We start from the raw sequence: 26,641 nt of genomic DNA on the forward strand, positions 1-26,641 counted from the left end.
AATGTGTTGATTTTTCAACAATAAAGATAAAATTTTATTCCCCATTTTTCAAATTTTGATCCTTGATAAAGACTCCGAAGAAAACGTCATTGGAACTCACATTATCGCAGAGCAGGGTTACGAAAAACGTGAAACAATATTTAATCCAATTATTTTTGTTTCACCTGTTGGTCAGTTTGGAAGCTGTTGACAGTATTGAGAAAAAATCAACTTCGGTATGAACAAATTATGACTCCTTATCGGCAGTAACTCGTTAGTCATCTTCATAAAACTGTAAATATTTGACCAGTTCGATCTTTTGTCCAGCTAAAAGCTGAAAATAACAAAGACTCACCACTCATTGATTTTTCTCTAGAACTCATTTCAGAAAGAGTTTTTCCACATTATGCCAATCAGATAAGCGAGAAATTAAATAAGAGAAAGATGAATTGTGGCTGCTGCTTTGGTGGATGTGTCAGGTAGAATCTTCTACTTTTACGCGTAAAAATTTTCCCCCAAGAGCATTATGCTGCTGCGGCTCAGCTTCATGTCGAGACCAGGACAACATGGGAATCGAGTTTGCAATGAACTACACTGGGCTTTCAGTTTGCCACGCAGCAATTCTAGAGCTCAACACTCCTCTCGACCGATCAACCATGACCGGCGCCTGGTACAAGACCCTTCAGACTCATCCCTTTTTACGCGCAAAATGGTGCAGCGGCTTCATCTCCACAGTCAAAGGAAATACAGAGCCAACCTATTTGGACATAACACAGAGCCAAGAAATGGTAGATCAGCTGATTTTTCACTCGAACAAAGATGCGAAATTCGCGGAACTGACTGTTTGCGAACAAGGATTGACAATTCAAATTCTAGGTAAGATGGACATTGTCCGGTTTTCTATTTGATTCTAGTGACGATTCCCCATTCCCTCGCAGATGGAACAGCAATGATGATCATTCTCAACGACCTTCTGAAATTCTACGAAAAGCCGCATCAATCTGCGATTTTGGACGAGGTCTATCCCGTTCAAGCCGAAAAACTCAAGCCAGAACTGACCAAAGAAGCCCAAAATAACTACAAGGTACTAACAGTACTCAAAAAGTCCTCCCACACCGGGAATCGAACCCGGGCCGTCGGAGTGAAAATCCGAAATCCTAACCCCTAGACCATGTGGGACCTGACCCGCTGCGCAAAGTCTTATCACTCGACCCAGCCTTATTTTAGGAAAAAGTACTCGCCAAGCAGAAAGAATTCAAGAACATCGTTCCTCATCACAAGTTCGAAAAGCGAAATCCCGAGCAGACAAATGTAACGATCGGAAAAGGAACTCCAGAAGGCAGCAAAAAGCTTCTTCATTTTTGTCGAAAGAATGGAATCACGATTGGCACTTTTTGATGGCCGCGTTCAATTTTGTCAACTCTCGAGTCATTGTAAGTCGATTTTTTCTTTCGTCGTTGATTTTTCTTTCTAGCAAAAACTCGGAAACGAGTTGAAAATGGACATTGACTACAATCTCCGAGATCGGTTTCCTCAGAAGCTTGGGAACACTGTTGTAGCATGCTACATCGGACTCGGAAGCATTAATCCCAAAGCTGACTTTAGCGAAACGATGGTCGACGTAGCCAAACGAATCAAAAAAGAAATCAACGAGCAACTTGAAAACCAAGAGCCTTTTATGGTTGGAGCGTTTATGGAGGCAGCACAAATGAAACCCGAAAATAACCATATCGGTAAATTCTTTCTTCTTTATTTTTTAATAAAGATGTTTTCAAGACGGTAGCGTTAACTTTTCCAATGTCGGAAAATACAAATTCGACACAGAATTCAGCTTCGGCAAAATTCGCGAGCTTTATTGCTCTGGCAACAAGTGGATCAATTCCTACGAGTACGGGCTGCTCTTCCAGACAACTGATAAACTCTGCGTTACGATCACCCACCCGGACATGAAAGAATACAACGAAACTGCTCAAATCTATCTCCAAGGACTCATCGATGTTGCCGAAGCGCCAGAAGTTTATGGAGATATGACGCTGAGACACTTCGCGAACATATAAGAACACGAGGTTTTGTACTTTTCTAGGCGATTTTTATACAATTTGAAAAAATATTTATTTAATAAAAATATCTTGAAACAACCTGTTTCTCTCTTGAAAAGATGAGAAAATCAGAAGATTATGTGAAAGTGCAATTTTATTGAGTTGATGTACAGAAAGTTAAAATTGTTTGGGCACACCTACAAATCAGCATTTGAGCGGCGAATAACTTGCTTTTTTCATCGAAAATTTGGATCTTTCGAATTTTTTTTTCTTGATTTTTGAAAATTTTCATTTTGACTTTTTCATCGAATCAAGGCTTATTAAAAAGCAACTGTGAAATGTACAGGGGGAATTTTTGTTGTTTTTTTTTTGAATTTGCAGTTTTCGTGATTTGGGCTTGATTTGGTCGTCGCGTGGTGGCGCTGTTGTATTGTCGCTTTTTGGTCTTTTTTGTCCGGTCGAGTTATTGTAAGTTAGTTTTTTAAATATACACAAAAGCAGTACAAAAATTATCTCCGGCGGTGGATATAAAATCATTAAATTAATTAATTAATTAATTAATGTAATCAGAGTATCGTCGGCCGAGAAGTTTCATCGTGTAATCGTCCGTGTACCAGCACTAGAAAAAGAGATTATTTTAGTTGACCTTGTATTTTGGTTGAATTTGTAGTTTGAATGAAAATGGCTTTATAATTGTAAGACGCGTGTTTTGAATAATTACCTGTCCGTTGGAAGTTTCCCGGGTGACCACTGGAATGAGCGAGGAGGAAGTGATCAAATTAGCCTGAGCTTGATCCAACGCGATGTTGTTTGAGGCGAACTGACCCAAGAGACCGGTAGCTGAGAGGCTGTTTCCGTCCTGAAAAAAAACATTCAGAAACATGCTCATTAAAATTGACTATCAAGCTTTTCAACAAACTTAAATATTGTTAACTACCTCGTAGCTGACGAGCTCAACACCAACGGAAGAAGCATCAGAAATGAGTCGAATCTGGATCTGATCCTTGTACTGGAGGTAGCAGTCGGAGCCGGTTGATCGCACTTGCCAGTCCTTTACCAAAATCATCTAGAAAATCAGTTAGGGTGGAGGAAGAGAGAATCGGTTTTTACCTTGTCAGATTCGAGTCGATAGATGGCGCCGTCAAAGGTTTGCTTGAGGATTTGACCACCAGCGAGGACGATAATCGTTGTAGATCCGAGTTTCACTCGGACTTGATCAAAGTACAGCTAAATTTTTAGCATGAAAAGGGTTCGAAGAAGGATTTTCTTCTTACCTGATTGTCTTTGTCGAGCGCAGCCTTTCCAGAAACAGCAATGCCAACAGTATCGTCCTTGAGAATATTGAACTCGCTTCCGGATCGTCCACCAATGTCAAAACAAGCGGGGGAGGCGCTGTTTCGAAGGTTGACATTGAACAGGGCTGGGAGACCAGAGACGGAAGCAATCGATGGCTCTGGAGCGTCCATTTCGATCACATTTTCTTCAGGCGCCTGAAACGAAAATTTGAATATTCTTGAGATCGAGGCGGCTCGCGACGGCGTGTTTTTTAATTAAAGTGAAGTGTGTACCTGATTCTTCCACCAGAGCTTTCGGTACTCGTACTGGACCACGTGTTGAACTTGCGTCTTGAGGTTGAGGTCGAATTCCTCGAAGGAGTCGGACGATCGACGGGCGCGATTGCCTGGAAGCGGCTTAGTTACAGACATGGACATGACGGGAGAGAGGTAAGCGGAAACGTGCTCGTTGCCAGAGGAAATAGCAATCAGCTTTCGAGTCACTGAAAGTTAGTTAGATTACCGTAAAAGAGGATATCTTTCTACCTTCATTGAAGTCCTCAGCAGTGTGAGCAATGTGTCTCTCGCGAATAAGCTGCTTAATGACCTGGAGTCGGTAAATTCTCTCAGCCAGATTCAAATTGACGTTCTTCTCATCCTTTCGGCCGGCGAATTTGAGGTTGACAGGGCTCATGATCTCGTTGACCTGAAAAATACGATTATACATAATGCCGCTAATTTTCACGAAAAAAGTGTGAAAATTCAAGAGATTGAAAAAAGTGTCATACGATGTATTTTTGCTCGATGATTCGCTCCTCGCCGTTCGGGTCGATGATTTTCAAGTCGTTGGAGACGGTTTTGAATGTGCCGAGGACCTTCTCTTTGATTTTGCCGGCGAAGGTGAATTCCTGGCCGTTGCCGAGCTGGGATTGGTCGATGGAATCGTATGTGGTCTCGTTGGAGTCAAGGAAGTCATCAGAGTACATGAACTGGACGGATTTCATTGTTCGTCGGGCGTCGGTGAATTTCATGACCTAAAATAATAGCTCGAAAATTGCTCAAATTTCATCAGTTTTTACCTCATCGAAGAATCCTTGCATCTGGAAAGCAGCGTTGGTGTCTTCAAAGATCTGTCGGGCGATACCAGAGTTCAAAACGGACAAGCGAGAAAGGAAGCTGTAGCTGATTCCAGCGCCAAATCCGATTACATTGAACGCGATGTTGGCATTTCCTTGCTGTCGGGATTTGGTGACATCCGAAAGGATTCGCGACTCTTCAGTGACTCCCACAGTTGGGGTTCCGTCGGTCATAAATAGGATCATGCATGGGACAGTTGAGGAGGATTCGGAGTTGCAGAGCTCGATGGCATCAAGAAGAGCGGCGTGCATGTTGGTTCCGCCACCGGCAGAGATTCTAGAGATAAATGATCGGGCTTCTTCGACGTTGTAGTTGGTAGCTCGGACGAGTTTGTTTCTCCAAGCGGTAGTGGCATAGTTGAAACCGACGATGGAGAATTTTGCGTTTCGATCGAGGGAAGAGATCATGGATCGGAAGGCTTCTTTGGTCTGATCTAATTTCGTGCCAATCATGGAACCGGATTTGTCCATGACAAAGACAACATTGTAAGGAGCAGTGGAGCTTGACTGAGCGTTTGACTTGAGCATGATCTTTGGTGGAAGACAGGTCTGGACAAAGAAATTATTCTGGATCATAGCATCACAAGCTTTTTCGTGGTTTGTATCGTAGACGAGCATAAGTCGGCCAGTAATACCGTCTTGGCTGAAGCTGTGTTGATCCTCCTCGCTTGGGGCGTATTTGACTTCTGCGAATTCATCTCCCTTTTCCCATTTGATTTCAGCATCAGAACCTGGTCGGAATGACTCAGAACCAGATTGGAGTGGGAAAGCTCGGATCCACTTAATTCCGCCCATGTCGCTGACTTGAATCGATGTGCTCATGTCTGGAACGATTTGGGAGGGGGCGAGGCTGACCCAGTGCTGGTATCGGTCCTGAGATCGCTCGAGAAGCTCTTCGTAGGTGAGTTCAAAGGTGACGTTGTCCCAGGAGTCAATGTTCATTTTGATTTCATATCGGTGAGCGTCTCGTTGGAGAATCTGGGGAGCGCTGAGTCCGTGGAGATTACCGCCGGGGCTGTGGCCCTTAATCATTTCACTTGGGTGGGGGTTGATAGTGATTTTAGACTTGTTATCAGTTGGTTTCTTCTCAACAGCCTTGGCGGGGTAGATTTCAGAGTCAAAGACTTCTTCGCCAATGAACAATCGGAGACCGGTGATGAGTGCGTTTGGTGGGACAAGAGCGTCAAAGACAGCTTCTCGTGGCTCTGGGTGATCGTTTCGGATGTTTGACTTGATGGAAGTAGTGGCGAACTTGTTGTTGATCTGAGTATCGATATGCAGAGACTCGATTGTGGGCTTGGCTCGTTGTCCAGCGGCGACGTCGAAAGTGATCGAACCAAGGAGGACCTTCTGCTCTTCTGCGGTTGCGGTAAATGTGACGGACGAGATCTTGCCTTGTTCAGTGTTCGCTGGCGGTCGGATAGTCACGACAACATCAGTGTAGTAGGTCTTGGAGGTTTTAGAAGGTGAAATATTGACGATCCAATCTTCGAAATCATTAGCAGCAAGGTCGATTTCTCGGTAAGCGTTTGTAACTCGGACTGTGACAGTAGAATCGACGCCTGGAAGGAAGTCGGTCTTTTCAAGCTCAGTGAGGAGGAGAATTTTGGATGGGAAGATCACGTGTGTTCGGAGAACTGGGAATCCAGATTGATCAATTCCTTCGATTTTAGCCATTTGGAAAGTCTTTTGTTCGAGTGATTCGCTCTCAAGAGGCATCGGGAAGGCGGAAACGAGTGATTCGACGAGGTAAAGTGGGGAAACTCGATCATCGGAGATTTTATCTTCATCCTTGAACTGGACGGATTGAAGTTCTACATTTTCAACACCGAGAGAATGGACCAACAAAAATTTAGATTCTTCATCAGCGTTGAGGGATCCCTTAGGGTTGAGGCCGAATGGAGACGTAGACTTGAATTCGCCGTTGGTGTTGGCAAAGGTGAAGAAAAAGTCTACAGGGGATTGACCACGGACCTCGATGTAGAAATCGGTATCGCATTTGACCTGAGCTTGCCAGTTGCCGGGCTCGACGTTCTTGATGGAATACAAGTAGTGTTCTCGGGTGGCGACGAGGGTTTCGATGTCTCTCTGTGGACGATATCGGGGGTTGTAGATCATGAGTGACTGGAGGCTTGGGCAGAAGACTTCAAAGATGAGCTCGGACATGGTGGAATCGACTGGAATATCAACGATGGAGTTGCCTCGGCCAGTGACGGGAATTCGCTGGTTTCGAACGATTGTGACCTGATCTGGCTGGAATCGAGACTCGATGACGGGGATGAGATCGGAAGCCTGTCGTCGGGGAGTTTCGTACATCATACCGCCAGTAGAAAGGGCAAGGGTGTTGTACATGATCTTCGAAACATCAGTCACGTATTTTGGATCGAGAAGGACGACGTTGATAAGAATATTCTTGTTTTGGGCGTTTCCAGCGATGATGTTGACAAGTCGTGGGTTGTCGACGGGGAATTCGGCGCCAGTCACGAGGAAAAGAACAGTACCAGGGGTGGTGTCCTTGAGAATAGATTTGTAAAGGAGATTGAGATCGATTTCTTGGTTGTCTTCTCCGACGATCAAGGCGGAGTTGGGAGCACCGTTGGTCAGGGACATGTAGACCGCGGAAGGCTTGTCGAGCATGATTCGAAGGTGATCAGCGGATGAACCGTCACCAGCGTTGCCGGATTTCTTCAAATTCATGATGTCATCTTCCGATTCAAGAGTGACAACTGGCTTGTAGGTGTTTTTCAAGTAAAGCAAGTCAGCGTACTGGATCGATCCGACGATGTTGCGGACTTTGTAAAGAGTGGTTTCCATATCTTCGATTGCGGCCTTTCTATCCTCCATGGTCAAGCAATGTCCACCATCGTGGAGGTGTTCCCGGTAGATGTGAGAAAGGAGATTTCCGAGCTTTCGTCGGGCCTCGTGATTCATGTGATCCTTCTTGGCGAGATTGGTGAGACCAACAATGGCGTTGTATCGGCTGAAATTTTACGGTGAGTGGCGAGACAAGAAAAAGCGAATTGGAAATTTATTTTAATCTCAAGTGGATAGCACCGTTGCACTCTCGAGAGTGGAATAGAACTTTCCTCCTTTTGCGCGAAGTATCTATTTTTAGAGGTCATCTCTTACCTTGGAGGGGCCTCGTCTGATGGAGTTGCCCAGCCGGCGGCGAGGATTTCGTAGAAGGCAGAGTGGAACATCTTGGTCGAAATGCTCAAGGGGCAGTACTTGCGCACGGTGGTCAATGGATCGGTGATTTCAATGTCTTCATTTGTATGTCGCTCGGCAGCAGCATCAACGTCGATGCAGTGAGTAAACACGCTGCGAGCAATTGCATTTGAAGCGACATCTGTGAAGGAGTTGATGCACGGCTCGGGATTTGTGGAGCGAACAAGTGTCGGGCTCAGGAAGAGGCCCACTGCGGTAATGAACCGCAGCATGTTTAGCGAGCTTCTCTGACCTGGAAAATGATGATTAGCGAGAGTTAAAATATTAGAGCGAGGGAGAAGGTCAGCGACAGTGTTAAAAAGGATGAAGCGGCCTTTAGAAATTATAATCAGATGACTATCGGGGTGATATCGGGAAGGGCACACTTCCGCCGTATTTGAAGATAGCGGGAGTTTGTGCTCGAGGTAGTATGAGTACGTATTATGGTGTTTAAATTTGCGGGCAACGCTGGGGAGCAGGTACAAGCTGGACGAATATGCAAAGTAAAATATACACGCGCAGATTTTCTCGGCCTCGAAACGACTGGATTATCCCCGGAACTCGCGAAATTACGCAAAAGGAATCGTTTATTTGCTCGCCTAAGGAAAATTCTTTCTTATTGAAATTCTGAAATTGCTTCAAAAATTGACCCAAAAAGTGTGAAGCGCAGGAAAAGTCAACGACGACTTATCAAAAAGTAAATCGGGCCAAGCTCGATGCCCCGTTGAGTAAAAATGGCAGCTCAAAGAGCACGACTGCTGAATGGAAAAGTGCATATCTAGGGTTTGTCTAGCGAAAATTTGAATTCTCGGCGCCGCTTTCTAAAAAATATTCGCGCCGCGCGAACTTTCACGAATTCAGGTTCACACTTATTGAATTACTGTTTATTCTACAGTCTTCACAACAGTTCCAGAGTACTGTTGATCCACGTAGGGATTGTCCATCTGCGAGTCCAAATTACCCAGGCGAGGAGATGATCAAGCCTGCTGCAAAGCGCTCCGCAAATGCTACACACACTGACCATGGTGGACCCCCGCTGGTGGCTATTTATTGCTAATTTGACTTTTGCGGCCGTAATTTGTATGACTGAGAGCGCGCGGAATTTTTACCCCGGCTATCATACACGCACAACGCGCCATTTACGAGAAATTTCGGCCTAATACTCGCCAAGAGAAAAGTCAACTAGGGGACTTCTAAAATTGATGGTAGCGAAAATGTAATGTAGAAAAGATGTTGGTTTTTGGAGATGCAAGATTGATAGACTACCAAAATAGAAAAAGAGGTTTATCATTTTATGAGGTTTCTCTTTTAAGGTTTTCAATTAAAAAAAAAACAAAAGTTTATCTTCAAATATAAAATATAAGGCGCTAAAAAAGAGATATGAAGCCTTAATAATTAACTCGATGATAAGTTAAATATTTTTTTTTTCTAAAATTAAGGTTCTTCATTGTTGATATAGAGGAAGGAGATTTGTTGAATTATTATCTTTTACCTTTTGTTCAAGAAGCAGGTTCTTCGTTAATGTTTTGGATTGATTGAAAGTTCCCTGAAAGAAACAGTTAGAAATTGAAATTTAATTTTTGAGGTGCCGTCGAATTGATTGGATAAATCAGAAAACTCAGAATTTTAAAAATAAGACTTTCCATTAATCCTTTTTGCATGAAAAATTTTGGGTGGCTCAAGCTCTCGGCATAATAAATGGAATCAATTTGAAATTCTAGCGCTTAGAGAAACTTTCGATTTATAACAAGAAAACTCGGAAAGAGCGGGGCTAAATCCGCGGGAAGGAGAAAATTGTGAACTTTTGATGCGCAAATCGATAACGATGGATGCAATTTGCGGAGTTTTCGTAATCCAGCACGGATTTAAGCTACTGTTCTCTTAATTCCCGACTGGATTTGAACAACCAAATTAAATCACAATACTTCCAAAAAGGCCAAAATGAACATCCCGGAGGATTTTTTCGCAAAACCAAGAGAAGTTAAATTCAAATCACTTCGCGACAAAAAAGGTGAAGAAAAATCACTCTAAAGAACATTTTAATACAGTCATTTAGGCGTGATTATATGGTGCTGCCTGTGTCTCTTCGCATTCTTCTATTACGGCACGCGAAAAGTGAGACTCTCATCCCCTTATTACGACATTCAAAAAAGTGCTCGCTCGCGTGACACTAATCCTGCCAGTTTGATTCTAAACGTGTTTTTGCTTTTTCTGCTTTTTAAAATTCTTGTAATAATACTTTACGTACCGCTACATTGCTTTTAAATCAGCCTCCCGGAAATGGCAAGAAAATAATGATTCCAAAACAAACGGTCCAAGAAAGCGGATTATTAAAAAGAGATTTTTTCGGAAACAACAAGAAAATCAGAAAATCACAAGTTTATTGTTACAACGGTGATCATGCCATGCGGTGATGGTCAACATAATACAATTTGTATTGTTATGATTTTTAACCCGCGAGGGTTAGAAGTACAAATCTTGTACAACCAAAGTATTCTTACGATTTTCGCGAGGATTAATCCTATGTCAATCCTCTTTGACACTTTTTGAACGCAAAAATTATCAATTATCTTTGAACTTTTACAAAAAAGGGGCACATAATTTGCCATTGTTCCCCAACAGGTTAAATTTTCTATCTTAGTACATCATCTGGAAAAAGCAGCAAATTATTGACAAGAAAACAAACATGATCAACATCAAAAACTTCGACGAGCGGGTCTCCATCCTGATGAGTCATCGTGGCGACTGCAGGTTAACCCCTTGGCGCGAGCTCTGCTAACTCGTCTTCTTTTTTAGCACTCAACGCGAACATAACCAGCGAAGACATGCCATGTGCCAAACACGTTCAGTCTTACTTCCTTCCAGTCTTACTACCGTCCCAAAATAAAATAACGGAAACGATGAGTCGAAAGACGATGACACGTTGTAGGAACTACTCGCGGAGGGAGTATCAAGTACGGCTACCGGAAGATCGCTCGAAAACTTTTCAAATAAACACGTTTTCGCTTGAAATTTAATGTTTAGTGGAACACACTTCTTCCCGTCTTGAATTTTTTTAGATGCTTTTACAGAGACTTAAGGGTATCCCTACCGATAACAACAAGTATAAGGAGGGGCCCCTTAGCGCTATGAAAGGGTCCTGATTATCAGAATTTGATACCCTGATGGTTCAATTGATTTTATAATCAAAAGAGATATTTCACCTCAGTCAACTACAGTCAACCCTCTTCACAGCCCTCGCTAAGCCCATTCTGACGTCGCTCAATAATAAAACTTGTTGAAAGAAGTGAGAAGAGTCGAAATATCTTCTTCCCAGCTTGTAAATCAACAGGCTCTAAAAAAACAACAACATCGCGCTTTTCCGGTCTTTTTTTTGTTTCTGGAGCAGGTGAACGCTGATAGGAGCTAACTAGCCGAGACTGTCGAGCGAAATTGAGTGAATTTTCCAAATTTTCGCAAAGATTAGTGTTAAACAACGTGATTGTTTGGCAGTTTTGGCGAAAGTGATGAGTAAGCCTTTTTGGCGGAAAAGGCTTTCTTTCAAAAAAAAGAACGTCGAAAAGAAGGATTACAAAAGCAGCGCTCTCGAGAGCCCTGATTTTCCGCTCGCACCTGTCGAAATAACCCTAAATCAAGGTTGTTTTCGATTTCTTGCGCTTATCCAGGGGATTTTTCGTAGAAAGCGATGCTCCATTATCACCTCGCTTGAGCTTATCAGTAGTTCCTCTAAGCTTTGAGGTGGTCGCCAGAGAATCACACCCCAAAAATAAGCTTCTGCCCTGATTTTAATCAGCCTTCCCGAAAATTTACAACGGAAGAATTTTCAAAGTCTTTCTGAAAATCGACCTTTCGAGCTTTCGAACTTTGAAGGCCAAAGGAATGCCTGAGCAGAAAGAGAGAGATTCTAACGTCAGGTGAGATCGCAGATGCCAAAAGCTGCTTCTTTTTGTTTCTCCAATTTTAAATTTGCCAAGTGGTGGGGATGATTTCTTTTTTAATTAGACCGCACGTGGCGATTCTAGAGCGTAAATTGCTCGAAAGCAGGTTGCAGACGATTTCGGTACAGGAAGATTATACGGACTTGATTGAAGATGTTCTCGACGAGTTATGGTAAGCGGGGAAAAATGGGATTCAAAAGGTAATTTTATCATTTTAGTCAGTTGCGAAATTTGGAAGTTGCGACGGATTACTTGTGTGGGAGCGAAGTGCTGCTAGATGAGCGAGAAAGGTTAGTCGGAGAAGAACGCTTCTAAAAGATTTTCGAGGGAAGTTCGATTACGCAACAGTTTTCATGAGTTGTCACGAATAGTATATTTTCAAAGAGAAAATATCAGCCCCTGGCGGCGCATTTATCATGACAACTCATGTTTACGCTATTTGTTTCTTTATTCGAGCCAAAACTGGAATCCGGCGTACTTTGCTAATAAAGTTGGTCCCCTTAGCGCAACATACTTTTCGTTCATTTTTACAAATTACTCTCTGCGCTCATCCTAAACGATATTTTTACGCACTAATCTAAAGAGGGCCCTCTTTTCGTCGTACTCATTTTCCGAATTTCTTTCCATTAGAAAATCGAAATTCTATATAGAAGGAAACCTTCTTTGTTGGAAAAAAACCTGTTTTCGCTGATTTTAAGTTTTGTAATTTGCAAATTTGCGCGGCTGGGAGCGATTATTTGCCAATAAGGGTGGTGTAATTTTGTGGTTTAGGCTTCACGAGGCGCTAGAAATTATCAGATCGGATCTCAGGATGGACCGGCATCTACAGAGCCTGGAAAAGCAGGAATTGAAGGCTGAGCTCAAAGCGAAAAGGAGTCAATTAGGTAAGTCTAGCAATTTAAGAGCATCCGAAAGAAAGGGCCTAAAATGTCCGTCATTAAAGATCGAGTTAAATTTGTATTGATATTTTCGTTTTTGAACGTTGCTAGAAGTCGAAATCACCGGCTGATCAAAGGAGCTTAAGGGGGAGGGGGTAGTAAGCGACAAAGGTTATCTCTCTATTTCCTCGTTGTTGTGAAAACCCACCTTTTTTAGCGGATAGCGAAGAAAAACGAAAATGGCTGATAAAGAGGAGAGGAAAGGGTGTTTAGGTTATCGCCATGGTTTACGAAGAAAACGTTAAATTACGCGATAATTCAATTTTCCGATTCTTATCGAGTTAAACGAGTTAAACACCCTTAACGAATAGACGAACTGGTTGATCAGAACGAGAAGTTAAAGGTTGCAGTCATTTCCCTCGCTTCAGGAAAATTGTCGAGATTATTACCATTTTTGCGCTTTTTCCAACGACGTGTTAAATAAGCTCGAATCTTGACCATTAAACAAAGCGGTGGCGATAATTACTTCGTACAAGGGTAAGAGCAATTTTAATGAAAAGATGACAAAATGAGCATACTATGTTTTCTTTAGTATTAACGATGTAACGAGGCTCCCCGGCGACGCTAGAAATCGAGTGCGCAAGTCGCACACGCAAGCTGATACGTGGCGTCAACGTCAAAAGTCATTTTCACAAAAACACTCCACTACACAACACTCACTGTGTCCGTGCTGATTTACTGATCCTCCGTTTTCTTAATGTGTTTTCCGAAAAACAAACAAAAAAATCACCGTTCTTTTCAAACAAAACTTTTGTAACCTTCTTTTCTATGAAATATAAATTCAAAAATATCCAACCAAAAGATTGGAAAAATTCCTTCAATGGGTTAAGCAAATTTCGTTCAAGAAAATTTCTGATTCTCTTTTTCAAAAATTTTCAAAAAAGTCATTTTCTAGTCGAAAAAGGCTCATCTCAACAAATTTTTGGACAAAGTGCCATAATGGGTTAAGGTTCAAAACTTTCTATTCTATTTCTAAGTCCCCCTTCTTCCCACTTAATCACATGATCACATTGTCATTTTTCCTCGTTAGATGGAAAATTAAATAACGTAATTACGGTGCCTTGTCATCCCTACGAATCGCAGGTTTATTTTTAACCTATGTAGCCGTTCTGAGTTTCTCAATTTTAAACACACAAAACCTCGTTTCATCACGATTCTAATTAAATCATCGGCGGTCTAATTTGGTTAAGAATGGAAAGTTACGAGTCTAAAGGTCAATTACTCAGCAGAGTACTTAGCACCTTTTTATGATTGACTCAGAAGAATAGAAACTTTTCCATAAATTAAAAGAGGCAGATCCAGATCCAGAGGGAAGGAGTGATCCATTAATAAATTTGCTCTGCGAGGGATTGGATCCAATTTTCAATTAGCGAGTGAGCAAAGAGAATACTTCAACTAAGAAAGATAGAAGATGGATGTTAATGGAGGGGAATTTCCTCCCTTTTTCTACCCAGTTTTGGCAGCGGTCTGTGTTACAACAGGTAAGAAACAAGATTTTTTGAAGTCAGTTTTTGAGTGAATTTTTAAAGGAATTGTGCTCCTTATGTGCGTCTTCCGAAAAACCGCCGAATCAGCCTGTTACGACTACGCCCGGGATAGGAAAAGCCGCTTCTATCAAGCTCAGCAGGCTCAAGCGACCCTCAACGCAGCCAGTTGCAGTTTAGGAGAAGGGTTGAACACCTGAGCGCTTCAGGAATTTTTTTTTCGTGTCCGTTCTTTCATCCCTTTTTAGACAACTCATCGCCGTTACATTTACGCGCACCACAAAAAGGACACCAGGTGGGTTAAAAGTCAACAATGAATTTCAAATTTCTTTTTGATCATTCATTTTGACCACCTGGCATTTTAGTCGGCGAGTTTCAGTGTTTCTGCACCGGCGGATTTGCTCGGAAGACCTAGTCATTACAGCAGGTACGGTTATGGGTAAAATTATTTTAACCTGTTTGCACTGATTGACCATTTTCTTGGCAATTATTCTCGATGAGCAAAACTGATTCGAAATTGGATGTGACGAAAAAATGGCCAATTTATGCGCATAGGTTAACCCATAAAAAACACGTTAAGCCGATCGCCTTCCGCGCCCGAAGTCGCCACTTTGTCAGTAACGCCGACGGTCCACGAGCTCCGGAAGCTCTCTGTCAATCTCTCGAGCCCGGTCAAATCGCAATTAAGAGTACATAGGTATCAGGTTCACACGCACGTATGTTTCGTTACCGTTTTTTAGACCTCACACGCCTGAATTGGCGACGCTGGAAAATCCAGAAAAGGAACATTCGGGTTAAACAAAACATTTGAGCGGAAAAAAGAAGATGTAGTGCATGTTGCAGATATTTTTTACAAAATTTGTTTTTGGTGAATTCGACCTTGTGGCAAGCAAGTTGTCACATGTTTCTTTATTCAAGACGAGCGGGCTTTAGAAGATGGGCAAAAGAATTAACGAAAAGATAAGTGCTTTTTCTTGAGCTGTGGAAATCAATTTCGCTGCTCAGAGAAATTTCGACAGTAGTTTAAAAATCCGTTTTCTTATCGCGAAAAAGCCCCTAAATTTCTAATTGAAGCTTGTTATCTCGAAGGCTTAATGTTTGATTAACCCCGTGTCAAGCGTCTTAGTCTGCGGCCCAAATCAACTTCTGACGCTGAAGAGGAGGAAGCATCATGAAATTCAACGCAGATGTTTACTCGCCATATTCATGAGCAGTCGTAGCCACCCTCGAGGACGTACTCACGTGGCTCCAGTACCGAAAATGTACATTTTAACCCTCCACCGTCCATATGCACACTCGAAGCACTTCTGATAGAACATGCAACATTTTAATTTCCATTTCCCTTCTTTTCTATTTTTCCAAGATTCGATATCTCCAGCAAACTGGGAAAATAGAAAAAATTCAAATCTGGCGCGCAACACCGGAAATACCGCCAGCTTGATGCATTTCAAGCTCAATTTTTACGAGTGAAATTTCACGAAGCATTTCGCCTTATTTCGTGTTACTGTAATTATGACTCAATTCTTTCTGTAAATAAACATTCACAAAATAAATCCAAGATTTTGCATCAATACAAATAATGACTCAATTCACTACCAGACATCAGTAAAAGCAAATTTGATCTATCAAACTAACTTGGAAGAGGATACCCTTAATTCAAAAAAAAAGAGAATGAAGAAAAACGGCGGCGAGGTGACTAAGTTCGCAGATTACGCAAAAGAACGTATTTGGCGCAAGAATTTGGATAAATTTACATTGAGTAAGTCGCCCCTCATTTTCCCATCGCCGGGTAAAAATAATCGCCGTTTTGTAAATTAGAAATTCAACTTCCAAATGAGGAGAAGAGGGAGTATAGATTCGGACCGAATGTTGTGGTTCATGATGTGGTCAAATCGATTTGCGACGAGCTCGGAATTACCATCGCGGAGATTTATGGTTTGCAGCGAGTTCCTGGCTCGACTGAGTGGCTGAACGGGCGGAACAGACTGGAGCTGCAAATACAGGAGCAAGAGGAGCTACTGTACATAAGGCAGAAGTACTTTCCTGATGTGAGTCTGCTTACTTCAAAGGAAAGGCGTCTAGGAAGCTTAATACACCGGATAAAACCAATTTGCGACACGCCGCAAACAGGAAAAAGAATTCCTCTTACGTCAAATTGAACAAGGTATTAACCCTTTACGGCACGACAGGTGTAATTCGCCCCGTGCGCTATTTCCGAGACATGCATTAGACGCTTTCTTCTATTTAATCTCAAATAACTCCGCGTTTCGAGCTTTATTTTGCCCTCCAAAATTGTAAATCTGAAATCGCCAAAGCTGAGAACGAAAAGATTCTCGGTAACGTTCCTTTCTGAGGATTCTAGAGCCGGTTAAGCTCGTGTAGGAAGAGGAAGGTTCGAGAGGCTAACAAATTAACCCCCATTTTATCCATTTGTTATCAATGGATTATCCGCCTTCGATAAACCCTCTTGAAACTAGTGGAAGAAGAATTTATCTTGTCCTCGGATTGTAGGATTGAGTACCAAACAAATAGTAGCGTTCTCTTCAGACTACTGCTATTTTAATCTGATATCTCTGCCCTTCAACTTGAGACAACGAAAAAGTGTGAACGTTTTAGATTTTCGCCTTGGGCGCAACGGGCAGCAAACGATACCCGAGAGCTTCTTCGCCGAGTTCGCGGCGAAAGTCGAGTCCTCACACAAAGTAAGACTTTCTTACTCTTTCTGAAACCGTCCACTTTAGTAGCTTTGTTTAGATCTCCATTGCGCTCGCCTATCTCTCTAAACTACCGCAATTCGGGCAGTACGTCGTACGCACCGTTGCGCCGCTTTCTACCACCGCCACCGCCACAAACAGCACCACGCCGGCGGAGAATATTATCGAAATGTCAGATTAGGCTCCGAATTCTGATAATTCCTTAGATCCCCAAAGATCGGCTTGTGTGATGCACCGTTGATTCGCGAGAAGTTTTCTAGAGCCAAAATCATCATTTTTGGCCAAATTTTGGGGGAGGTGTCTGGAACCGACAAAAATATTTCGACAAATTTTACTTGGAAATTTTCAACCAATCAGAAGCCTGGATTCGGCAAACCGAGTAGACGCCCACGCAAAATTTGTCGGAATTTTTTCGTCGGTTCCAGACACCATCCCAAATTTTTGGACATACGGTCAGGATGGGTTAACAAATTTAACCCCTCAGCGATTAGCGTCTCATTTGACGCTTGTAGGCTGACATTGAAGATCTTTCTCAAAACAGGTTAAAAAATTAACTCATGACGACTTTTTCCGCAATTTTGTGGTATCTAGGTTTTGAGTCAAAAAAAAATTGATTTTTAAAAATAAAAGTTTCATCATGCAAATTTTCGCTCACAGAAAAGTTCCCAAAAGCTTGTCTTCCACGAGTTAATTTCGAGCAGCTCAATAAGCTTGCCGCTCTAGTTTTTGATCAACTGGAGGGTTAGAACATTTGTCGCGAGTGAATTCCGAGCCTCTCCCTGAACAAGAAGCGAACCCGGCGGAGTCTTTTGGCTGCTCAGCAGGAATTGGGGGGCTCTGTTTTCTGAATTTCTTGCTTTAGGTGCCAATTTGGTTGGAGACCCCAGGGTTAAGGTGCACCCGCGGGGAGCCAAGGAGGAACCAGCGAGATGATTATTAACCGTGAAGGGTTGATATTTCCACAAACGCCAGCGGATAGGTGTGTGAAAACGTGTTGTGTTTTGACTCACTCGATAGGCTACTAATCGGATAGGGATACCCTTAACCGCGCAACCGAGCAGACACAAAGAATAACACACTTTCTAACACAACTTATTTTTGTTCGCGCTACTAATCCTTCACGATTTTCGACTCGAAAAAAGGTGCCCCGATCCAAGCTTCAAGCTGCTTTCAGAGCACTTTCTAACTTATCAATTGTAAAACGCAGACGGGGCGAAATTCCGCGGTACTGGCAACATGGGTGCTCCGAATTTAAAGTGGGAATTCTATCACCACCGAGCGTTGTGAATTTTCTAGTGCCAGCAGATGTTCCAATCCAGCCAAAAAAGAAAAATACGCCCAAGTACAAATTGCGCTCCCATGGAAAATTCGCGCATTTACAAAAATTCTGCGCTTTGAAAATTTTGAATTGAAAGTTCAAAGTTGCATTTTAACCTGTCGACGTTAAGGCGACACCTTTTATGCAGCGATTTGCAACAGCGAACGTGAAAGGATTTGAAAAAGCCAGTTTTCGTGAGAGATTTCGATGATGGCGTAATTTTGAGTTCGAATAAACGCAATTTTTCATGCCCTTTGAGCACTGCGAATGAATTTATCAACGCGCCCAGACTGATGAGCTTGTCATACAGGTTAGCCCTTCTAATCGAAACGGTCACCCGCTGGGATCTTATCAGTTCGAACCGTTGGGTTATTTCACAATCAAAATTATTAACCCATGTTTTGTCTCTCCGACAGATCCGGCCCATTTAACGTCAAACAATCAATTACACCGCTCTTATGGGTACATTTCAACACGTCACCCGCTGAGCTGATAAGAAAGGAGTAGAAGTTATCAGTTCAAACTGCGATTTATCATGATTTTCATATCAAACAATGAATTTTTTCGCTAATTGGGCAGAAATCGAGGAAGAGGCAATCAAGGGTGTATTTAGCTAGGTACCCCGCCGAGTTCTTATCAGAGTTCCTGGCAAGGAGGTTAACTCGTTGTCCGCCGTTAAATTCGAGAGATCGATTGTTTACAGCGGTCGAGGGAATGCTTTTGGCGGCGACCACAGCGCCCGCCGCCGCGCTAATGATCCCACTCACCCTGGCCCTCATCTCCCAGCTCATCCCCACTTCGACTTTCTAATTCCAGGATTAGCAAGAGTAGTCTGAGAGGAGCATCTGCTGTGAGTTGTATTCAACTCGATTCTCTCTCCCTCTTTTGAAGTGGAAAATAGCGGACATAGCTGGAGAAGGATTTGCGTGACGGCCACGCGGCTGGATTTCCGAAACATTTCTCCTCTTACCGAGTACACTTTCCCAAGCCCCCCAGTTTTTCTTTTTGCATGCATGGCATAATTATATGCAGCGCGCGTCATATTGACAAAATGGCAGCGGCGTGAACCATTTGACGGGCGGGATAACCTAACTTGTCGGAAGGGGTTCCTCGGAGGGACCGCTATGTAATTGGGTTTGAAATTTCTGTCACTTTTGGAACCGAGGAGGAGGGGCAGACCCCGTTTATTAGCACAGGAGCTCTTCCGGCTCCAAGTTTGTGGATTCAAGCCGTCACCTTCTTTTTTGAGTCGAAAATGAGCGATCATGAAAAAAACGCATCAAATCATTTTTCGACCAATATGAGTTTTTGAGTCGAAAATAAAACGATTTCGCGATCGAAATGAGCGATCATGAAATCAACCCAAGTCCGAAAAGTACCGTTTCTAGTGGCTTATCTAACCAAAAAACGTGATGATTTGATTAACACAAATTTTCGTCTTCAGCGTGAAATATCACGAAATCTACGGGGTCTCTAAAATGAAGAAGGTCAAGCAAGGCATTCGAATTTTGCTAATCGACGAGGTAACGCTTTAACCTTTTTCCACTGCTCCCAAGGTTAACCGATGATTCATTAAATAAGGACAAATCCACCCGGCGACAGATGGACATCATCTTAGGAACCATTGCCAAACGAGTTTGGACACTCTTTTTGAGCGTTCCACTCAAAAGCCCTTTGTAACCGTTGAACACCAATGGGAACAAGATTCGCCGAGAACGGCAAAAGCCACATTCCGCTTCATTTCCGAGTGTTACGTCTTCTACTCCTTCGATCAGGTAACGCAACCTTCTAAAACTCCACCCCTCTCACTCAACAGTGGTAATCGCGGAAGTACCTTTTTGGTCGCCCAAGCAATTAACCCGTTAGCGCGGGGCGGAGAAGATTTATCATCTTTACCCAAAAAGATAGAGACTGTCCACAGTTTTATATAGAGGGTATACAGTAATAACAACAACCCATGTCCGTATATTTTCGCGCGGTTCGAGGGTCTAATACTTTTTCCAAAATGTTTAGGTGCCGCTTTACATGCTCGAGGGGCAGAAACAAGACCTGGGAATACAAATATTAGACCTGTTCAATCCGAAACAGGGGCGCAACTACAAGGTTTGACAGGAAAAAAAAAAGAGAATTGGTCACGTGTTATTTAGACGTTTCAATTCGACTCGGTGAGTACGAAGGCTCAACTGGATCTCAGGTGAGTTGTGTCACCAAAAGAGTGTTCAGTTACGTAACCAGCTTTCTAGGCACAGGAAGAGGATACGCAACGGGCAGGAACTGGTGAAAAATGAACGCGGATTTGCCGACCTGGTCTACAAGGTACGCTCATTTAGAGTGTGCATGAACACATTTCTAATGTCTCAAAAGTCTGATGACGACTCTTGATGACATCCAGACAGTCAATTGTAGTTGAAATGATGTCTCTTTGAAAGATTGACATTTCTCCTGTCTAGTAGACAAGTTCAACGTCTAAAAGACTGTTCTGATGTCAATTTCGCCTCGAATGTCTTCGAAATGTCTATACATTCGGACATGTGTTCATTTTTACAGACATTTGGCTGCGAAAATGTCATTTCAACCTTCGAGATCACCAGATCACCAAGCCATCTGAATTTTCATAAACTCCAAAAATGTCATATTTAGATCATGTCAGATTTAACCTGCCACATTTGTTTCGATCGATCCGTGAGCGTGATCCTTCGTCCATGTAATCATCAGGTAATTACTAGAACTCGCACTCGACACCCTCTCACATGATTACCATAAATATAATTTTAAATTTTAAACATAAACTGCCGCACCTTTAGAAAGAGGTTTTTAGAAGGGTTGAAGAAAGCAAATAAATATTTTAAGTTGATGTGCCAAGATTGCGCGGAAAAGTGCTCCGAATGTCCCCTTTGTTTGGTGAAGATCGAAGAGGTTTCCGTTGCATTTTTGTCTAGGGAACGCAAAAAGTGCTTTAACTCCTTGATATTTATTATCTAACCCGTTCGGGGCATTCCTGGCCCTTCCAAGGCCGTTTTTTCTTTATTGTCGAACTTGCGCAAAAAGCCGCTGAGTAGGGACGAGATCTCGCAGAAATTTCACAAATTAGCCAAGAATTCCCGCCGAATGAGTCTATGAAGAACTCGCGAACTTGTCGCTTGGAATTTTTTTGCTCCTGGAAACTGCCGCGTTTTAGAAGGAAGCCTGACTCCTTTCCCCGAATAAATTCAGTGCAAAATAAAATTCTAGAGTTTCCTCCAAAAAGGTCACGTGAGGAACTGCCATCTAACCGTGGTTAACCACCGTCTAAACCGGAAGCAAACTGTCCAATGGTGTACATGGCTACTTAACCCATTACCGACACATGACAGAAAAAAGTGCAGCGGTGGGTATTAGCTCTAGAAGATGACGACACGCCGGAAATTTCAATTAGTCAATTAGCCAGTTATAAAGTTTGTGAGTTATCCAATCAATTTGGTATGTCGAGTTTTTTGCAAATTATGTTAATACTGGACTTGGCGGGTTAGTGCTGGAAAATTTTAAATTACCGGTTTTCGGCGGGAAGTGATGAGGTAGCGGCGCGAAGTGAAGCTTAAAAAATATGATTTAGTAAAAAAGTTAATTAGAGGGAATCTTTCAAATGACGCTCTAGAATTTTCAGTTTCCCAGAAATAAATCTACAAACTCTGAAAAAGAAATTTCAATTCGTTAAATTCGTGAAATTTTATGTCTGATAGACATTCAAGCTGTCTGGCAGACAAAACACGAAAAAGACCATAAAAATAAAGGACTTATTGTTAGTTTTACGATTCACATATTCGAAGATACGAATCCTATTTTGTCTGGCAGACAGATCAAAAGTCAAACCACTAAAATTAAGTCTAAAAGGATGCAGTGAAATCACCAGCGGAAAAAACGTAAATAGACATCATTCCGCGGTCGCGTTAAAAAAGGTGAGAGCCGCATTTTGAAACCGACAAAAATATTCCGAATATGCGTCCTTCCGGGTAACCTCGCGTGTTGCAAACGTAGGTACATTTGCTTCTCCTATTGAACATCCATTTTTAACTTTTTAGATAATTATTAACGAAAATATTGGCATACAAAATTCCTCGGCGCGTAGACGAAGCCGCAAGACGACGTAATTTGCGGCGAATTTTCCTGATTATTTGTCCACTTTACCTTTTTTTTTTCTTGAGTTGAAGTTTCGTTTCGTTCGGGACTTTTTTGCGTTCCTGAAAATAACAAATTAGCTTAATCGATGCGGAAGTACTTCGGATGCGTCAAATAAGTAAGCCTTTTCGGATGAGTTGGCCCATTTCCGGACATTAGTACAAATAACATATGAATTCTTGGATACTTTTCGGGTGCACTTGAAAATGTCAACGTTGTCACGTGTGGTAGGGTTAGGGTTAGGCCCGAACCGTTAGGGTAAAGATAGCGTGAGGGATTTTCAAGAATAAAGATGTCTTATTGGTCGAAAAATGGGGAGGTGTCTGGAACCGACAAAAATATTTCGACAAATTTTACGTGAAAATTTTCAACCAATCAGAAACCTGGATTCGGCAAATTGGCCAATCAGCAACCGGACAGAAATTTTTTGTCGGTTCCAGACACCATCCCGAAAAATGTCATTTATTTTTATACTAAAACTGTTGACATTCGTGACTTTTGCGACATTCGTGACATTTTTTTAATTTGATTTATTAAAAAAAAAATCACGATTTCAAAATCATTCCCATGTCAAAATATGGTCCATGTGGTAAGATAGGCCGCAACGTGTCGCAAAAAAACGAAGCTAAGCACCCTTAGGTTTAGATAAGACAAAAATTCTAGCAGTAAGTGCGTTTTGTGATTTGCGCTCATAATGACTCCCGAGTTCGATAAGCTTCGGCTGGCTGCCTTGGGTTAAGAGTGGGGCCCTTTTATATCATCATCAGGGGACAAGTGGCGTCTTGGTTAATTTTGGTTTTCGCAGGTAGATACCCTTGAGAATTCCCTTTTTCCCGACTTCGAGGAAAGATTTTTTGAATTTTTAATCGAGAAAAAGTCAGTTGCGTAACCAATTACGCTCCTCCCAACATATTTACGTCTGTGGTGAATTTTATAAAGACTTTCTAGTGCCACGTTTTTTCTCATCCCCTCCGCCGCAGCTACAAAAAGAAAGACAAAACCAAGCTTCAAAACTTGAACAAAAAAGTTGAAGCCAATTTGGATTTGGAGAGTTAGTGCTCGTAACTTGCGGTCATAGAAGGTGCAACTCGGTGAGGTTGTTGAAAAAAAGGAGCCCACGTGATCAAGTCTGACGAAGTTCGAGGTTGAAGCTTTCAAAGTGGTGGAAGCACGCGAAAGTGCTCGTTTCCGATCCAACTGATGATGCAAATACATTGGGATTATGCGAAAACGGCTTGACTTTATCGTCAGGTTAGAAGCGACTTTTTAAAAATGTGACGCGAAAACGGGTGTTCTCAAATTAAATAGTCATCAAAATTTGGTCAAAAAAGAAAAAAAATCCAAAAATGAAGACTTTTTTTACCAAAAATTTTTTTTGTTGATTTTTTTTTACGCCAAAAAATTTCAATAAAAAAATTTTTAAAAATATTTGAAAAAGTAATTCGATCGAAATCTCGTTCCTTCGGCGCTAGAATAAAAATAAAAAAAGCGACTCGATAAGTATTTTGTCTAAAACGCTCGTCCACGTTTGAGATCGTTTTTCGCGTCGGGGCTAATCCCCTCGCTGATCCGAAATTTTTTTTATCCCAAGTTCATTCGGGTGGCGATTTTGAGCTTAGCGAGAATTCGCGAGTCGCGATGGTGCTAGAATTTGGCATTTGCGTACCATGTCTCGCGAATAAAAGTGCTTTAGCTAAAAGAGGGTTTTGTAGACGCGACTACCGGTAAAGAGGCAAATATTTGGGAACATCGGGAGTGATAACGACTTCCGAAAGAGTTAGGCGGCTACTGGCGAATTGGGAGAGTCGAAAAAATAGAGAATTTTAGCTTTTATCTTTCCGAATATGAGATAATAAAGTCCGTCTCTCACTACAGTAGCACGTGGTTGCAACAACGGCAAGCCACAACCCAATTTTCCCGTGGTCTGATACGGACCGCCGAACCGACCGGTTGTCCGAGGCAATCACAATCGCGCATAAGAAAATTTCGCACCGCGACGAAATTCACGACTGATTCAATCTGAGTCAAATCTTTGCGAAAAGTTCCATTTCTTAGCCGCATTTCTAGCAAATCACGCGGGCAGTTTTAAGGGTATACATATCTTTTATTCGTCTTTTTATCATTATATTACTCAAATCTTAGCACTGTGACACCCTTATTTTACATTGGAATAAAGAATTTGGGTCCTTTGTCTACCGATAAATTTGATTGAAAAATGATTAAAATAAGGGTATCACAATCATAAACACCCTTAAAAAATCTCGAAAACGAAACATGATTTGAGCATTATTGATCCCTTTGAAATAGAATTACTCAAAGAAGGTCCGTTTTCGATAAAAATTGCTTTTTTTCTCAAACACCTGTGTGGATAAATTTATCTGTGTGTATACCCTTAGCGCGATAGTCCTACCGCTGTTGCGTCAGAGAGGCCACAGTTGGAAAAACTTCTATGCTTTCGCATATTTTCATTTCTCCCTAGCGCACATCTGTAATGGCACTACTGTAGCATCATATTATCATATCCCGCCGAGGAGCTTGGCGCTGATAAGAACTCACCGTTCGGCGCGAAAACTAACAAGTTCCGATAAAGCGTAATCCTTGAAAATAGAACCAACTCTGGAACGAAAATAAAGTTAGAAAGTCTTCAAAAACATCGAAAAAAGAGCTCAACTTCAGGAATTTTTCTTGAATTGGAGGGAGTAATTTTACAAAAATTGCAAAAAGTATTTTGAAGCAAATTGTTTTGGGGAAGATTGCTATTCGATAAGACACCGCGAGTATAATTAGATTATTGATAAATATTTTTGAAAAACAAGAATAATAATAGAACGAAAATCATTCATATTTTCATGTCAATAAGGGGGTAGACATCGATAAACCAAAATAACGGATCCTCTTTCTCGTCTTTTCGATAATTTTTTTAAGGGTGTCATAATTATAAAAATTGAGGCGAAAATTGCTTTAATTTTTTTAATTGATAATTTTAGAATTCAATTATAATAAATAATGACAAGATATTCCGCAGTGAAGAAGTTCTTGATTCAAGGAGAAAAAATCTTACACTCGAAAATTATTCCAAAGGTCGAAAAGGCCACAACCCAGGGCCGCCAAAATGCAAATTCGACCGTTTGATATATGTATCAACGAAGTGATGGTCCGCAAGTCGCAACTCACGTTGTTTCCCTAAGCGCGCGGGGCCTCGATAAGGTTAAAAATGTTAATAGAAGGAATCGGGAATCACGATTTTTTCGAATTGCAAATGATGTTTTCTCATAAATTTTTGATGACGAACGAATATGTTGAAAGCCGTTCTATACGCTGCCTGAATCAGGACCCTTACACAGGAACCTGACACAGGAACCTGACACAGGAACCTGACTCAGAAACCTTACACAGGAACCTGATTCAGGAACCTGACTCAGGAACCTTACACAGGAACCTGATTCAGGAACCTGGCACAGGAACCTGACACAGGAACCTGACTCAGGAACCTTACACAGGAACCTGATTCAGGAACCTGGCACAGGAACCTGACACAGGAACCTGACTCAGGAACCTGACACAGGACCCTGACTCAGCTTGAACTCAGGTTCTAAAAAGAGCAAGCGACTTTTGTTTGAAACTCAATTTAGCTTCAATTTAGCTTGTTTTAATTCAATTGTAAACTAGCTCAATTCACATATGCTGAAATAATTTTCACCAAAAACAAAATTATTCGTCGCGCCCCAAACAAATTTGACTGCTTCTTCTGGTCTAAACGTGAACACGAAAAGAGAGGGCAGAAAACGTGTTTCCGGACAGGTGCAGCTGCCGAGGCCACTTAGACTAAGGATCTCGAAAACGCAAAAGCCCCTGATCTCGGACTTTGTTTGACAGATGACTGATGTAAAAATCAACCAGAAAGCGAGATGAACTTAGATTAGTTCAGAAAGACACAATATGATTTCTAACGCTTTTTTCCACAACACCCTTAATTTTTTAAAAAGTTTTTTTCTGAGAAGATTTTTGAAAGTCTAAATATAATTTCAAAATACAAAAAATTGAAGAAATTAAGGGTATATCCCCAAAAAGAGGATTTTCTTCCCGAAAGCGAAGAAATTAGCTCAAAAATTCTTAAAATCGTGATTTCAGGCTCTCAACATCAAAATTTTTCGATAAAAAATTTTCTATATTTTTCACCCTTAACCCTAAGAAAGGGTTTTTCTCTTGATACTTTACCAGCAAAAATAACGATTTCTTCTTTTCAAATTTTTATCTTCTTTCCTCTGAGTTAAAAAAATGAAAAGCTAATTTAATCCTCTTAGTCTCTTCTCTTTAAAAAAAATTTACACAAGAGTAAGATAAAGAGCAAGAAGGATCTTTTGGTAGCCTTCGAGGGATCGAGCAGGGCGAGGAAAGCTGGGCGCGGTGCGCGAACGCTCATGGCGGCTCAGGGGCGCCACAAAAGCGCCACCGCGCG

General features: G+C 41.8%; 5 protein-coding genes, 2 long non-coding RNA genes and 1 other non-coding gene across 10 annotated transcripts; 6 read left to right on the plus strand and 2 right to left on the minus strand.

Annotated features, from left to right (window-relative positions):
- Positions 1-329: 329 nt before the first annotated feature.
- Positions 330-1,594, plus strand: LOC145705466 (uncharacterized). Its single transcript, XM_081782947.1, has 5 exons — positions 330-458; positions 500-855; positions 894-1,063; positions 1,207-1,412; positions 1,454-1,594. Exons 1-4 carry the CDS (start codon positions 424-426, stop codon positions 1,375-1,377), a joined length of 732 nt encoding a protein of 243 aa, XP_081639073.1. The 5' UTR covers positions 330-423; the 3' UTR covers positions 1,378-1,412; positions 1,454-1,594.
- TRNAE-UUC (transfer RNA glutamic acid (anticodon UUC)) lies at positions 1,087-1,158 on the minus strand. The gene has a single exon. It is a non-coding gene; the product is annotated as a tRNA-Glu (tRNA).
- A 940-nt stretch (positions 1,595-2,534) lies between the features above and the next one.
- On the minus strand, positions 2,535-26,551 carry LOC145705465 (inter-alpha-trypsin inhibitor heavy chain H5-like). Of its 3 annotated transcripts, none has more exons than XM_081782946.1 (14): positions 26,401-26,551; positions 22,192-22,244; positions 21,558-21,600; positions 9,128-9,181; positions 7,558-7,888; positions 4,372-7,408; positions 4,081-4,326; positions 3,839-3,998; positions 3,587-3,795; positions 3,293-3,508; positions 3,129-3,245; positions 2,956-3,084; positions 2,740-2,877; positions 2,535-2,637 (listed from the first exon to the last, which is right to left on the minus strand). In XM_081782946.1, the coding sequence occupies exons 5-14, from the start codon at positions 7,866-7,868 to the stop codon at positions 2,572-2,574; spliced, it is 4,629 nt and encodes a 1,542-aa protein (XP_081639072.1). In that variant the 5' UTR covers positions 7,869-7,888; positions 9,128-9,181; positions 21,558-21,600; positions 22,192-22,244; positions 26,401-26,551; the 3' UTR covers positions 2,535-2,571. The 3 variants fall into 3 exon arrangements, with proteins under 3 accessions (XP_081639072.1, XP_081639071.1, XP_081639070.1); XM_081782945.1 differs by having other exon boundaries at positions 22,187-22,244; XM_081782944.1 differs by lacking the exon at positions 26,401-26,551 and having other exon boundaries at positions 22,187-22,260.
- LOC145701240 (uncharacterized) lies at positions 11,419-12,724 on the plus strand. Its single transcript, XM_081778465.1, has 5 exons — positions 11,419-11,549; positions 11,638-11,745; positions 11,792-11,863; positions 12,345-12,457; positions 12,669-12,724. The coding sequence occupies exons 1-5, from the start codon at positions 11,515-11,517 to the stop codon at positions 12,722-12,724; spliced, it is 384 nt and encodes a 127-aa protein (XP_081634591.1). The 5' UTR covers positions 11,419-11,514.
- Positions 13,809-14,195, plus strand: LOC145701241 (uncharacterized). Its single transcript, XR_014134260.1, has 2 exons — positions 13,809-13,992; positions 14,041-14,195. It is a non-coding gene; the product is annotated as an uncharacterized LOC145701241 (long non-coding RNA).
- Positions 14,236-15,516, plus strand: LOC145704323 (uncharacterized). Its single transcript, XR_014134445.1, has 4 exons — positions 14,236-14,290; positions 14,361-14,422; positions 14,576-14,692; positions 14,736-15,516. It is a non-coding gene; the product is annotated as an uncharacterized LOC145704323 (long non-coding RNA).
- On the plus strand, positions 15,642-16,890 carry LOC145701242 (uncharacterized). Its single transcript, XM_081778466.1, has 5 exons — positions 15,642-15,754; positions 15,814-16,071; positions 16,133-16,159; positions 16,612-16,697; positions 16,750-16,890. The coding sequence occupies exons 1-5, from the start codon at positions 15,667-15,669 to the stop codon at positions 16,888-16,890; spliced, it is 600 nt and encodes a 199-aa protein (XP_081634592.1). The 5' UTR covers positions 15,642-15,666.
- LOC145701243 (baculoviral IAP repeat-containing protein 8-like) lies at positions 17,574-21,009 on the plus strand. Its single transcript, XM_081778467.1, has 8 exons — positions 17,574-17,688; positions 19,472-19,550; positions 19,609-19,802; positions 20,041-20,130; positions 20,175-20,221; positions 20,271-20,343; positions 20,668-20,742; positions 20,878-21,009. Exons 4-8 carry the CDS (start codon positions 20,053-20,055, stop codon positions 21,007-21,009), a joined length of 405 nt encoding a protein of 134 aa, XP_081634593.1. The 5' UTR covers positions 17,574-17,688; positions 19,472-19,550; positions 19,609-19,802; positions 20,041-20,052.
- Positions 26,552-26,641: the final 90 nt, after the last annotated feature.

Source organism: Oikopleura dioica, chromosome PAR (assembly GCF_907165135.1).
Source record: "Oikopleura dioica chromosome PAR, OKI2018_I68_1.0, whole genome shotgun sequence".
Taxonomy (NCBI): domain Eukaryota; kingdom Metazoa; phylum Chordata; class Appendicularia; order Copelata; family Oikopleuridae; genus Oikopleura; species Oikopleura dioica.

Bases quoted from the DNA above. Each gene is read 5' to 3' on its own strand.
- LOC145705466 (XM_081782947.1), top strand. From the start codon at position 424: ATGAATTGTGGCTGCTGCTTTGGTGGATGTGTCAG. The intron at 856-893 runs GTAAGATGGACA...ATTTGATTCTAG, and splicing joins ATTGACAATTCAAATTCTAG to TGACGATTCCCCATTCCCTC. The intron at 1,064-1,206 runs GTACTAACAGTA...GCCTTATTTTAG, and splicing joins AAGCCCAAAATAACTACAAG to GAAAAAGTACTCGCCAAGCA.
- LOC145705465 (XM_081782946.1), bottom strand. From the start codon at position 7,868: ATGCTGCGGTTCATTACCGCAGTGGGCCTCTTCCTGAGCCCGACACTT. The intron at 4,327-4,371 runs GTAAAAACTGAT...CTATTATTTTAG, and splicing joins TGCAAGGATTCTTCGATGAG to GTCATGAAATTCACCGACGC. The intron at 3,796-3,838 runs GTAGAAAGATAT...ACTAACTTTCAG, and splicing joins TGCTGAGGACTTCAATGAAG to TGACTCGAAAGCTGATTGCT.
- LOC145701240 (XM_081778465.1), top strand. From the start codon at position 11,515: ATGCCTGAGCAGAAAGAGAGAGATTCTAACGTCAG. The intron at 11,864-12,344 runs GTTAGTCGGAGA...TTTGTGGTTTAG, and splicing joins CTGCTAGATGAGCGAGAAAG to GCTTCACGAGGCGCTAGAAA. The intron at 12,458-12,668 runs GTAAGTCTAGCA...CACCTTTTTTAG, and splicing joins AGCGAAAAGGAGTCAATTAG to CGGATAGCGAAGAAAAACGA.
- LOC145701242 (XM_081778466.1), top strand. From the start codon at position 15,667: ATGAAGAAAAACGGCGGCGAGGTGACTAAGTTCGCAGATTACGCAAAA. The intron at 15,755-15,813 runs GTAAGTCGCCCC...TTTGTAAATTAG, and splicing joins TTTGGATAAATTTACATTGA to AAATTCAACTTCCAAATGAG. The intron at 16,072-16,132 runs GTCTAGGAAGCT...AACAGGAAAAAG, and splicing joins GCTTACTTCAAAGGAAAGGC to AATTCCTCTTACGTCAAATT.
- LOC145701243 (XM_081778467.1), top strand. From the start codon at position 20,053: ATGCTCGAGGGGCAGAAACAAGACCTGGGAATACAAATATTAGACCTG. The intron at 20,344-20,667 runs GTACGCTCATTT...TGTCATATTTAG, and splicing joins TTGCCGACCTGGTCTACAAG to ATCATGTCAGATTTAACCTG. The intron at 20,743-20,877 runs GTAATTACTAGA...AAATATTTTAAG, and splicing joins TTCGTCCATGTAATCATCAG to TTGATGTGCCAAGATTGCGC.